The sequence below is a fragment of the Halichoeres trimaculatus genome, unplaced genomic scaffold (genome assembly GCF_033239565.1).
Source record: "Halichoeres trimaculatus isolate MK-OKI-2021-1 unplaced genomic scaffold, fHalTri1.1 fHalTri1_scaffold_4, whole genome shotgun sequence".
In the NCBI taxonomy this organism is placed as follows: Eukaryota; Metazoa; Chordata; class Actinopteri; order Labriformes; family Labridae; genus Halichoeres; species Halichoeres trimaculatus.
The window spans coordinates 20723330-20737691 of record NW_027437182.1 but is presented as its reverse complement, the minus strand read 5'-3'; the positions used below and the strand labels follow the sequence as shown (position 1 = coordinate 20737691).

At 42.2% G+C, this 14362-nt stretch overlaps 1 protein-coding gene across 1 annotated transcript in view; it reads left to right on the top strand.

The window, feature by feature from the left end:
- scfd2 (sec1 family domain containing 2) overlaps nt 1-14362 on the top strand; it is a 182989-nt gene that overhangs the window by 14290 nt on the left and 154337 nt on the right. The window contains exon 3 of the mRNA XM_074669124.1: nt 2622-2749. Within this exon, the coding sequence (XP_074525225.1) occupies nt 2622-2749 (128 nt within the window). The remainder of the gene's footprint in view (nt 1-2621; nt 2750-14362) is intronic.

Here is a 14362-nt window from a genome sequence, read left to right as displayed (position 1 = left end):
TATAGAGTTCATCTAAATGAAGTATCTTGGGCCGTTGTTTGTTTTCCTCTGTTCTCAGCCTGTGAGTGTATGAGTCTCACTGAACCATCTCATGACATGAGGATTATTCCCATTCCAGGCTGTTAACAGTAGCTCAGTTGTATGTTTCAGGAAGATGGGACACACTTTGAAGAAAGAAAAGTGCTTCTGCATTCGTCTTATTTAGTCAGGCTTGTGAATTTTCTCACCTGCTGTGTTGCAAAGGAAATATGAAATTCAGAGGTATATGTCTCCAAGAATGAGACTTTAGGGTGAATCAGGAGATGTATTTTTTATTCAGCCTGAACCTTTAAGAGCCCTCAGTAGATGGTATGTGAGTAGGGTGACTCAGCTCTGAATCATGTCATAAATACTGATTTTGATCATTTGCTTTGGTGTGTGAGTGGGAGTCAGCGTAAAGAAATAAACAGTGAATTCGTGTTCGCACATACACACGCATGTTTAACCCGCTGATGAAGGGGGGGAGAAAATTTAAGAAATCCTGAGTCAGAAACGGTTGGAGCCATTCTTTTCTGCTGCATCACACTCTTCCAGGAAAACTATCCCCTTCCTCAGCCCCTCCCCCCCAAACCCATTAATGAGCTGGACCAGGTCAGGGGGATTTCATCATGTTAACGGGCTCATACCAGTTTGTTCTCTTAAGAGCGACGCACGTCTTTCTTTCAGTTACAGTATTAAAGTTAACTGCTTGTTAATGATACAACACTCATTACACATGTTGTGGGATTTAGTTTGAGCACAGACGCCCCCACACTGCCCAAACAAGCTCATTCACTTCCATGATGGACAAGGCAAGAGCAAGAGTGCCCCCTACAGGCTGTGTGTGAGCAGAGAGTCCCTCTGAAACAGTTACAGATGGCCAACGACACGCGCCCTGCTCTCCCAGCCCCCATGTCTCTCTCTGCTGGAGAAGACGAGTTACTCAACAAGGTTCCCGGCTGGTTATGGAACCTGTCTCACACTCTGCCAATATAAACCTCAGCCCCTCACCCCCAACTCCTCAGCCCCCCCACCTTCGTCTGACCAAATGGCCCAGAGAAAGCATCAGGGGAGCAGGCTGATGGCGGGAAGGGGGTCTGGATGGGCAAAAAGCCAAATTAGAACCATACTTCATCCAAACTCTACTGAGGCCCTCCGTCTCCTAAGCTCAGGGTTGTGTGCAAACATACAGATGCAACCCAAACACACACACACACACACACACACACACACAAATACACACACGTAGCCCACATATGACCCGGCCAAGTCCCAATATTGGTATTCCAGCCATGACAAGCATTCAGGATTTTGGGTTTGCGTAATCGAAGAAGTTTTATTGAATGCCCAGGAGGTGTTTTTCTGACGGATTAAGACAAGTTTTTCAGAAATGACACAATCACAGCGCTCTTGACCAAAAGCTACAGCACCTAACTCTGCATTCAGGTCTACATGACAACATGAACGCAGAGAAGATGTTATTCAATACCCCGCTTCATTTATATATTTATTTATTTATTTATTCTTGCTGTATCTCTTCTCATAAGACTCTGGTCCTGGCTAAATCGTGTTCTTGCGTCTGCTTCTAGTGTGAAGATGGCGGCCGTCCCAGTGTGAGCCCCTTTCTCCTCCCCGTCCATCCCCGTCCCAACGTCTGGAACAGATTACATCTGATATTAAACACATGGCAGCAGTTAGAAAGGAGAAAAGGCGAGAGAAGAAAAAAAGTTTGGAGAAAAAAAAAAAAGGAAAGAAAAGAAAAACAGAGTGGATTTGTCAACCCGCTCCCTCCTACCTCTCCTCTCCCCTCACTGGGTCTGTGTAGCCCTCCTTTTCCGTCTTTATCTCTTTCTCTTCAGTTCCTGGTCACTCCTGAGGGTACAGGGAAAGATAATGTGGGTCTATCTGTCAAAAGCGTGCGCAGATGTAGCTTTTGATGCCTTTTTATCCTGCCAGCTATGTGTCAGCAGCTTTTAAAGGGCAGGAAATCTGAAAGGAGAGTGATGGAGACAGGAGAATAAAATCTGCAACACTTTGAGTTTAAATTTAGATACAGACGATATTTTATAAGATAAAGTGTCACTTTCAGTGAAGCACCCTCTGTGAGAACTTTTTATCCCTTCATTGAAAGAATTTAAGCTGCTTCCTCTTGCTCTCACATACACACACAGGCCTCATCCTCAGTCCCCAATTAGAGATGTAGATCAGAGCGCGTCACAGATAACAGGACGAGGGACTGAGATGAACCCTGAGATTGTATCAGGAGGAGCCATGGTGTCCAGACTCTAAATGTTGTCACACAGACATGTGAGGTGGATTGAGAACATTCCTAATGTTCCCTCTGCTAATTTCTGCTTTTTCCTGTGAGGGGTCTCACTGGGGAGTCGCCGCTCCCCGACCAGCAGACTCCAGGACGAGCACTCAATCACGTCCATGTCGACCTTTTTTTGTGTTTACACTCAGAGTCCTGTGGGCTCGGAGGAAACAACAGGAGCAGAAACACATCTTTAATAAGGCAGAAAATCACTTTGCAGCCTCTGCTTAAGTTTTGTTTTTCAGTACTTCATGACTAAATGTACTCTTAAATTGTTTTTTCCCACCAGGTCGTCTGCAGCACAGACACTATGGGAGGCCATGCTGACCAATAAACACAAAGAGGGAGTGATGGAGGTCCGCCGGCACCTCGTGGAAGCAGCCAGCAAGGAGAAGCTGCCGATTAAGATGAGCATGGGTAAGAAAAAGATGACACCAAAACACCAATTCCATATAAACATCAAATCATGGAAAAGCATCATGAGTGTATAGACCCACAGCGCCTCCTACTGATCTGCTGCTCCTCTGCCTCGCCGCCTATTTGCCCATGTGGCCACAGAGGAAATGTGAACCACATGTTGGCTCTATGACACACACTCACACACACACACCCATGCTCCCTCACACACTCACACACACACGCTGCTTTTGAAAACTTTTGTTCTTTGCTAATGAAGCAAAAGGGGGCTGCAACAAGGGATGAAAATATGTGTAAGCACGCAAAAATAAAAGTCATTACATGAACAAGTATACAGTGCCCTCCTGCACGCTCACCTCTATGTTACCCTCTGAGTCACATAAGTAATGGATGTCCAACACTCACACTAACATTCACATAAACACACACACCAGCGCACACACTCAGGGCTAATATGCAGGTTAGCATCTGGAAGAAAGGGGGGGTTAAATGGGAGGGGCAGTGTGGTCCCTCAGCTCCTATAATCTATGAGGTAAAGAAGGTCCTGCCGCTCGTAACAAGTAGGTTGTAATATGTTGGAGGTCACATACACATACACACCCCTCACACTCTGCCAACCATCTGCAAACACATGGTGGTTTCCTTTCACACTTATGTGCTAAACAGCAGTCCTTCAAATCCTGGATGGCTGCTACAGCGTAGATTTGATCAAACAGACCCTCAACAAAAGAAGATCAAGCTGCAGTCATAGGAGGAACATTGTGATCAGGAGGGAAGTACAAGCAAGAAAGTAGGAAGAAGATGCATCAAAGTTTGGAGCATCTCTTAAAGATCGCTTCAGCCTGCAGCAGCAAAAAAGTCTGTAACGCAATCCTTACAGACCAGATCAAAGTCTGTTCACTTAAAGTTCTTTTTGTCACTGACAGACTTAGGATGTGTTTCAAAGGCTGTGACAACACTACAGAAAGGATCCCTACAGAGATAGACCTTCCTTCAGTCTAAAAGATCTTTTATTTGAACCAGAAACAGACGTTAGATCGCTCTCCTCAAAGCCACCAGACTACACAGACAAAATCAGTAATTATAGCCTGCAGAGCACAAGAGGTTCCTCCACCAGTTTCTGTGTAGCTGTTGTCATGTGACTTTCTTTTGTGTAAATCAAGTTCATGAAACAAACCGTGTCCTATGTATAAAACTCTCAGACATCACTTTTCTGAAGGAGCATCAGAAATTCAACCATGGTGGTTCCCTAATTTTGCTGAATTATGCTCAACCCTAAAACTTTCATACAATCAAAAGAGATAATTCATTAAAAATGAATCTTTTTGAAGCTAAACGATTTAGACCAAAACTGTTTCATCACCAGGTTCTTGTCATGCTGAGTCCTGCTATAAAAAAGAACATTTTAATATGGGCTCTAATAGACTTCTCGTCAAGTTAAGCAGTTTGGCAATGGAAGAGGCATTTGACTCCATTTACTATATATATGTATATATATATATATATATATATATATATATATATATATATATATATATATATATATATATATATATATATATTTGTGTGTGTGTGTGTGTGTGTGTCAACTTCTTTCAACTTCTGATGGCAGTCACCAGTTTATAGGGTTACACTTAACACCAGAACACCAACAATGTCTGTGCTTTTTTTTCTGTATCCAACCTGTAACTAGGTTGGACTGTAAATAAGTAGTATTTACTTGTGAAATTTTGATTTCAGTTTTTACTTTTAATAATTAGTAACAAGATTGGTTTGGGGCTGAGGTCATGACTAAAGATAACACCAGGACTCAATATGTAGAGTAAATGATAAAGGGAGGTTTGAATTAAGATTACTGAAAACAGATGTCATGTTCTTAATATAAATACAACAAATTATCAGAGTATTAACCCTTCCAGTTAGAAATTCTTAAAAACAAACTTTCTTTTTTTTCTGATATGTTTTGTGTTTTTTCTTTTGTCTGAACAAAATTTTCTGGCTCATTTTTGATTACCCAGGTTTCAAACTCAGGGGTCTTGTGTTCTCATCTTTAGCTTAGCAGGGTTTCCCGTTGATTGACACAAGTTTATCCCTTTGATGATTTGATGGTCTGTAAATGTGGGCAGATAACGTTGTCTTACACATTAGGTGACTTGTGTCACTTGACGCTGTTTCTCTCCGCCAAAAGTGTCTGTCCACTTGCTGATGTCTTCCATCCACTCAATGATTTCACACCAAGTTGGGAGTGGTTTACTGTTTATCAAAGTGAGTTTTTTTTTTTTTTTTTTTTTTTGGGGGGGGGGGGGGGGGGGGGGTGTTGGTGGTTAACACCCTTGCATAGCTTGAAAAACCATTGTACTCTGTGGAACTTAAAGGGATAGTTCAGTTTTTTTGAAGTGGGGTTGTATGAGCTCTATGTGACCACTAAGGACATTAGATACAGTAGAAAGTTGTCTCCTCTCCCTCAGTAAGACACAAACTGTAATTGATGGTGACAAGGAAATAGACGCTAACAGGGAGAGACGGTACCAAATTCAAAGGCTATTTTCTCTGCCTACAAGAACTAAAATCAAAAAGTAATACCACAGTTCAAGAGTATGCTACATAAGATATTTTTAAGTGCATTAAGTCTTTGGAAATATAAACATTTATCCGACCTAACTAACTGGTCATTTATCCTTACGCGCAGCGCTAGTGCGCTCCATCCCCCCTCCTCCTTTCAGCTGTAGGGAATGTAAACAAGCTATGCTTCGGGCGCCGGTTGTAGCCTCGTGTAAGTTTGATCAAGAATCGTAATTCTTTTGTTTGTACTCTAAGGATTGTGAGGCAGCGTAGGAAATTCAAAATGAGTGACAATACAACCCCACCTCAAAAAAACTGAACTAGCCCTTTAAGTTGCCAAAACTTGCATGCAGATGTAAATGTTTAAAATCAGGGGTCTTGAAGGAGCTCCTTTGCTTTTTCAGACTGCTCCAAATGGCCACTTTGGGCACTGTAGTTTTCTACAAGTTTTTGTTCTTTTCAATATTGAAGGTTGCCACTTGGAAGCAATTTATAGGAGCAGTTTTAGAAACTTTGCACCATAGGTATAAGTCACTGAGGCCCTAGAAAAGTTAAAAAGGGGGCTGGGCTGTGGGGGTGGGGGGGGCAAAGTTAAAAACCATCAGGAATCCTCTTTAAAAGCTGCTCCTGCTTACTGACTGACAGTCTGCTGACTTTATGTTTCTCCTGAGAGACAGAAAAAGAAACAAGGGGAGTGAAGGGGGCACAGCGAAACTCCTCACACACTGAATCTTTATACCCCGACTGGCTGAAGACCAGATACCACGAAGCCCCCTGAGCTCCTAAAGAACCCCCACAATGGTTCCCATCCTGCCCACCAGCACCACCAACAGAGTTCTCAATCCAACAAGCTCTGCTCATATGAGACCGAACTGAACCCAAACGCTTAGCTTTAATACCTATCTGCTCAGTCAGTGCCCACTCACTCTGCAGGAGAGCACAACTTTCCACTCCCACTCAAACACACTCTCCTTGGGAAGGTTTATGCAGATCAGGGGAGAAAATATTCTATCAGGACTCTACAGACCCGGAGTTCTCTCAAATACGCACGCACACTCACACACTTTGGTCCAGCTTGGCTTCTTTTCATCTCAACGGGATAAGATCATCCAGAGAGGGACAGAAAAAATAATCCATTTCTCAGAGCCTTAGTATGACCCGTCAGGTTTTTTCACGGCACAATGGGATGATGAAATTCCCTCACTGTGATAATAGTGTGTGTGTATGTGTGTGCGTGTGGATGTGTATGTGGCTACGCTGCAGAGTCCAGTGTTTACGTTGGGTGTTTTTGCTCTTAGCAGGGAATTAGTAAGACAGCTTTGGTTTCATCGTCCTTAAACATGCGTTTATCTGTCCATCTGCGTGTGTGCACGTCACAAGGTCATCCAGTTTGTGTATATATGTACTGCGTGCTCTGATACTGCGGTGTAAATGAGATGTGTTGACAGGGCCTCTTAGGTTGTGGTGAATTCTGGGTATTTTAAAGCAGAGAGCAGCGAGACTCAGGCAGACTATTGATTGCATTCATTATTTTAGGCTATTAAATCTGTAAGTGTGTTATATCATAACACATTTTTATATTTAAAGCTATCATCTCTCCTTTTCTAATCTTGTTTAAATGACAACTGCTATTCATTACTGGGCAAAAAGGCTTTTCACTGCACTTGGTGATTGATTTCAGGCTTTTTTTCTGTTCCGCGTATAGAACAAATCTGTAATTTATAAGAACAGAGTTTTATAAAATTTCATTTAACCTCATTGTAGAGTACAATAAAAAGCCATTTATATCAAGGGAAACTTATTATTTACAGCTCAGCAATATATTTGTGTTGTTTCAAGAAGCTAAAAAGCCAAAGTCACAACAAGAATATCTCTGTATCGTGATTTAATCTTCTTTAATCCCTCTTCTTTAACTGTCTTTTTATTAGTAAAGGTCCTGTTTGTTTTCCATTAGACATAGCTTTCAGTATCCATCAGATTAGTTCATAATGTCTGAGTGACTTTTCCCATAATGCTTTCCCAGATTTTTTTTTTTTTCCCATATAAGTCGTTTCAGTATACACTATGGCATGAACCACAGAACCTGGGAGCTCACCACTTCTAGATCAAATAAAAAATAAAAATTAAAGAACAATCTTGTTGTACTCTGAGGGAAAATGTTATATTTTCCATGATATAGATCCCAGCACAATTTCCATCCATTCCTCTATGGTGGGTAGATTTGTCAACCATTGCCTTGTTGTGGCTTTTTTACTAGCTGCCAATAGTAAAACACAAACTTTTGAAAACGGCCTCCTGAGTGGGATTTTTCTGAAACGCTGCCGACACTGATGCCGTGTAAACAGTAAGCCGGCGTTTTCAGTGGAAACGCTGATGTCACACTCCGCTCCCCCCAGAGCGCAAACAACTGGACAACAGTACCGTTGTTACGATTGTCATGAACTGCCGTGTTGTGCTTGTGCTGCTAAATCTACTGAATCTGCTGACTGTCTTTGTACAAAATGTGCATCTGTTGCTCCACTTTTGCACTTAGTGTTCCCAAATGCACCAGATGATCGACTCAACACCATTTCGGTGAAGATCTCCAAAAAGCGGCTTCTGAACAAGAATACTATAGCATTTTCAGTCCCTCTGCGTTTCCGTGTTAACGCAGATTTTTTTTTTCACTGCGTTTTACGCAGAGCTCACATTGGCTCCAGAACGGTTGCAGTCCAGATACCGTGTGGATTTTCCGTAAGTTGCCACTCACATCAGCTCCAGATAGAGGCTGTGGCTGGCTCCGGTGCCGGGTGCGGAAAGGGCACTCGCGAGAGTAGGAGCTCACGTGGGTTCACGTTCTTGTCTGGACTTGCGCGAGAGCTTTATTCCTCTAATGTTTATTACTTTTAATAATGTTACTTTTTTCTTTCCTTGAATTATCCTTATAATAGTATGGGATGTGTCATATAAAATGGGAGGACTTTCCACTTCAAGGATGAGTCTCTCGTCGTTCCTTGTTCTCAAAATGCGACCTCGTGTCACCGGGTGTGATGTTATGTTTACATTTACTACTAGCGCAACTGTGCTGTCAAAGAAGAGTCAAGTTACATTTGTTTGTACACTGATTTTATTTAAAAAAACAACAGATCTTCATGCCACTCGGCAATTCACTTCCTGTATAGCTCGTCATATTTCATTCAGCTTGACGCAGACCCTCTCCGGCGTCTGGAAAAGATAGACTTCTTGCGGATTCTTTCCGTAGTGCCGTATGGCTCCCGCAACCGGACTTGCACCACGCGGGGCTGATGTGAGCCTACAACAGTGTTTTTAATGATACGGAATACATGAGGAAGCCGCACCGGACCCGCAAAGGATTCAGTGTGAGCCTGGGGTTAGCGTTTTCAGATGAAATGTCGTCATGTAAACAGGGCCTTTAATTCAGACAATATCTTGATACAACAAACTTTTTTCTTACCCTACCTGCAGATATCTTTCTGGACTGGTCTGGTGAATGTGACTCAGATTTAGTCTAAAAATAAAATATAAAAAGTATTTTTTTTTACTGAAGACAAGACATGAAAACTTGATTCGATTTCAGTTTTTTGCAGTGTTCCCTTGAAGTTCACCTTTGCTGTGCCCTCAACAACTTAACCACTACTGTGTCACCTCAGACCACACGAGAAACCTGAACTTTCAGGCACTTTCAGACTCTTCTGGGTGTATTTATTGCAGCACTTTCCGTTAAATAAATCAGATTTTAGCCCCAAGCTTTTAACAGCCTGAGCTTCTGCCCATTTCAGCCTGATGTGCAGAAGTGGCAACTGAGTGTCGGACATGATCAAAGTCCCGAACAATGCAAAGACGGAGCAGAGGCCAACAGTGATTTAGCCGAGTTACTGGAAGATGACTTGCACTGAGGTGCAGAAGGTTACTCAGAGGCTAAGTGATGTCTGATGTCAGCTGGGAGCTGAGTGGTGGCCTGCCCCAGCAGCTGGACAGACTCATAAGTAATTCTCCATGTAAGGGGGACACAGGAAGGCTGGGAGACTCTTATTTATGTACTCCAAGAAGAGGGAAGTCCTGGAAGTTTTAGTTGTGGATGCATGTTGGGGCCTCTTTTCAAGACTTTGCAGTATAGGAGAAAAGAGTTACAGTAGAGCAGCTCGAGAGCCACATCAATCAGAGCGACTTTGGTGTCACAGAAAAGTTTTAATCTGAAGCTCCTGTTTCACAGAAAATAAATACAAGCAATGTAGGGATTGATGTATTCAGCTTATCAAAAATAAATGTCTGACTCTATCAGGAGCATGCTCTGGTGTTTGTGCTGTCTTTGTGTTGTAAACTTTAAAGGCAGAGTGAGCGAAATTCGTCAGCTTATGATCAAAACACTCAAAGTTAACTCCTCCTCCCTGCCTTCCTCTTGAACGACCGCTAACGATTTGGCACCCTGTCACTTTGTTTTTACTGGGTCCCATCATCACACCCTGCAGGCTGTTACTGGCAGAGAGCTAAGCACAAACTGCCCAGAGGCTGAAGCAAAGAAAGGTCTTTAGATAATCCATGTAGGGGGTAGGTTCTACCAAACTTTATATCAGGGCCAACACTAAGGATGAGAGGGATTATTCTTGTGTCAGCGGTGATTACATGCTGTTCCTGAGCAGGAATAATTACATCCATGTCCACTAAACTGGATTTACATGCTAATTAGGGTTGTCTACGTTTAAAATGCATACTATTTTGTCCCTGCACACTGTTGTTAAACTGCTGCATGTTCTTCTTGCTTCCTGGTGCTGCCATGATAGAAAATAGAAACATCACTGCAAAAATGTTTGATTGGAAATTGCTTTATTTTCTATTATCTAAATTCTATTATTATTACATTTTTTGTCTATTTTTACTATATCATCATGACATTGTAAGCAATGTAGCTGCCCTTTCCTGGCTGCTATCACTCACAGGTACTCCTCAGAGTGTGCTTCGATTTAACACCTTTTTTGACTCTTATCTTAGAAAATATCAGCTTCTGTCCATGGACAATCGCCTTTGACAAAGATGATCAACTCTTTTTACGGCTGCAGCCCACAGTTAGCAATAAACTACTTCAGGTGTGTCCAGATCAAATGGTCTTAAAGACAAGCTGAAATTGCCCCCTAAATATAAGTACATAAATAAAATACCTGCCGTCATTTTGTTGATGGCCTTGATTATGTCCCCCAGAGGAGCACCTGTTCATCCATTGCTGGTGAGTTTTAGGCCTTGTTTACATGACAGGGTTTCACCCCAAAATGCAAAAAACACAATGAAAAAAATCTATAATTACACAGAAATGCTAAGGGATTGACAACACTGTTGTAAGCAGGCCTGGAGTTGGCTGTATAACTGTCTTGTCCAGAAGTGGCTTTTGGTTGGCTGTTCTATAAGTTCCTACAGATAACTGATAAAAGTGACACAATCAAATAAAACAGCTGTAAAACAAATTCTACAACTGACATGAAAAAGTCAATACAAGACACAAGGAAACACACATTCAAACACACATGAAGGCGTCAGAGGCAGGATATTTGAACCTTTCCTGCTCTGTTTGGGCTGCAAAATCCATCCAAACCCTCAAATCCATAGTTTGAAACCTTATCTCAGCTGATTGTTCATCTCTCTCAAATCACTGTGCATCTGGCAACAAGATGCTGCAGAAATCACAGAAGTGTTTGGAGGCAAGTTTAGTGATACAGATAAGCACTGAAGCTGGTCCAGGGTTGTTTGATTGTGTAATGGAGAACAGGCTTTTGTGTGGCTTTCTCGTCTTATGTTCTGTTTCCAACATCTTACATTTTCTCACTCGTTCTCATGTGATGTGCCTGGCCTGTAAACTCTGATATATTTGGCCCACAGTGAACCATTCTTTGGTTGCCTATTCTCGGGCTGAATTATGCTTGGCTCTGGCTTTGGCCGTGTCTCCTGGTTCTGTGCTGAATTATGGTTGGCACATCAGGCTCTGCAAACCTTGGTTGCACTGCCAGGATTTTATGTTCACAATAGAGCTTTTCAGGATTTTTGAATGTGTCTGGACCTGAGAATATTTTTCACAGAAAGAAATAAAACCTCATTTTCAACAAAGAAACTCAACTCCTCTCTCTCTGTATTGCTTGTACAGTAGGTGAAACATACGAACACAGACTTGAGTTTATCTTGGAGACGACATTTCCCAACAGGCGGAAATCTGTTTCTCTTCAGGTTTACTTCTCCGCTGCTTTCAGATTAGTTTTACAAGCTTCACTGGATCATACCCTCGAACTTTCTGTCTGAAAATATTTTGCATTTTTGTGTGTCAGTCAAAAAAAACTTTGTAAAAACTTGTCGGCTCTAAATGCAGCAAGTGCCAGATTTTTACCAAGTATTCTCGAGCTTTCTGCTGCTATTTCTTCCCCTGCCTGTCTGTTTCTCCTCTCCTCATGTGTTTGGCCCTGCTAAAGAAAACACTGGCCATGTAGTCCAACAGGAAATACTCCCACATCTGGTGCTGGTTCAGAACATCAACATGAAGAAGAAGGCTTTATGGGGAGTTAAAGTGTGCCCCTCTCTCAATCTCAGACCCTCGTACCTTCAGGCCAGCCTACACCCCCAATCCTTGGCCCTTACACTCTTTACACCGTACTTCCTGTGTCTTTGTGGATCTTCACAGGAGGGGTGTGTGAGCAGAGCTGAGTTGGGGGGTCGGGTCTCTCTCTGCCGCCTCTTTAATTTTAGAGAAAACAGAGAGATGTTCAGTAATGATTCTGTCCTCACTTATACAAACTCTTAAACTGAGTTATACTGGAATACCTGTGAGAGACTGCAGAAAAATAACACTCGTACACTACTTCTCCTGCATGGATGTGAGAAACTTTTGTTGAGGCTGAGTTTGACATTTTAACGTAATTGTCACTACAAAATGGGGGTGGGGGATATAGCCTCAACATTATTTCACAATATTTTAAGGAAATTTGCAATTACTATATTTATGACAATGGGGGGGGTGTTCTTATTAGTGGTTGCTGCTTCTGAATAACAGCATTTTTGTCACACACACAGTATGAAACCCACTTTTGCAATCATTTACTACTACCACACAAGCTTGAAATGTAAACTTATTTAGTAGGTCGGATCCAGGGGAAATCTGATGTTTTGGAGGAGGAAAAGTTTATCTTGGAGGTGAAAAACTTCATAATTGTATACGCAACAGATTCTTTTTATAAGGACACCAACAGAAAGGAGAAGGTGTGGACTGAAGGTAGTGAAGTTTGGAGAGGGCCAGATGAGCTTAACTTACTACTTAATTACCATGAAAGTACATTGTTATGGGTGGGATTCCTGCAGGAACATGTAGTTCTGCTGTGATCTCAGGTATCCAGCTGCTATGGGCGCTGCCCTGCGCCATTCTGTGCTGTGCTCCAGAGACTCATCCCGTATGAATTGGCACGCGCCCAAAAACGGTGGAACTGTGCGGTGCTCACGCTTTATGTGTGGATTAGAGGTAATTCTGATGTAGGGTTTGGACGTGCGGCTTGACCACACGTCTGTCGTAGAGGCAGAAAATTCCACCGGTACTAGCGTAGCTTTCACATCCTCCTCATGTGTCTTCATAGCCTGGTTGTATTCGGCCGTGTGTTTCAGCTTTAGGTGGTGGAACATGTTTGTGGTGTTGCCACCCTTCACTGTAATAGTTCTGCACATTTTGCATTGAATGTGTTTTGCTGCATGTCTGATCTTTGGTCAGACAAACCACCTCCACATCACTGAGCTTGCTCCTTTTTAGGCACTGAATCCTCATGTGAAGACGAAGTTGATGTTGCTGTGCTACTTTCGCTTTCAGCCATTGTTGTTTTGGACACAGCAGAGAGCGTCATACGTCATTGCGTCTCCGTACTGTAAATATCGCGAAATTACAAATTCATGTCATCAAAAAAATTATACCGGTATTGTCGTAGACGGTATGATATGGCACTCCCCTTCTACAAAGTATGGTTTATATTTTAGATCAGAGGTGGACAACCAGTCAGAGACCAAGAGCCACAGAGATTAGCGTGGTACTGCATAGAGCAGGGGAGGCCAACCTGCGGCTTACGAGCCACATGCGGCTTTTTGCCTTTTGGTGTGTGGCTCTTTGATCCATTCATTATTGCTATTATGAGTAGTGGTGTACCAATCAATCTTAATTATTGATATATTGATGTTGTGATCAGTATTGATCAATACTTGGGTGATGAGATTGATACTTAAGTCTCAGTTTCTCTTCTCAACCTGCACATGTGCTCATAGCTATCTAGACAGATGGATGGATGGATGGAACTTTGTCTCTTCTGCAGTAAAAATAGAAACTTGTCTTAGACACGGCTTGGAGTAAAAATTGAAGCACGCTTTCTAACGCAATAATTGTCACTTCAAAATTTGGAAGTGTATTGATTTTCATCTTATGTCCTTTCGTTTATGTACAAAAGAAAGTGCGTTTTTGATGTGGCTCTTTGTAGTACCAAGGTAATTTTTGTGGCTCTGTGACTGGTTGGCCACCCCTGACATAGAGCCACATGGTCCTACGAATGCACTTCCTCTCACACACACGAAATAACATGAAATAAAAATTAATACAGTTCTAATTTTCAAAGCCAGATTTATTTATCTGTAAACACAACTGAATACCCATGAATAGAGATACACATACCGTCTCTCATTCTCTCATACTGGACTTGTTTTTCGGACGTGTAAAAAAAAAAAGTGTAGCGTGGCCAGGGTACCTTATTTGTTTTCTTAAAACATTGTTGTTTGCAGTATTTTGGTATATTAGACTGGAAAGTGTCATCAACCAGATGGTCCAGCTCGAGAGTATGGCAGCAAACATGAACAAAACAGAAAACTGAAATAGGAGAGCAGCTTTTACCCTGATTCTTCTCATTGTTTTTGTTGCTGCGTCACAGAACACACACGGGGGCAGCCAGCTGACGTCAACGATCTCCCTGCATGTGTTCCTGTCTGCTTAAATCACGTTTTATCACCCAAGCTTCTGTAAGCTCTCATGTTTATGGAATCATTATCACAAAC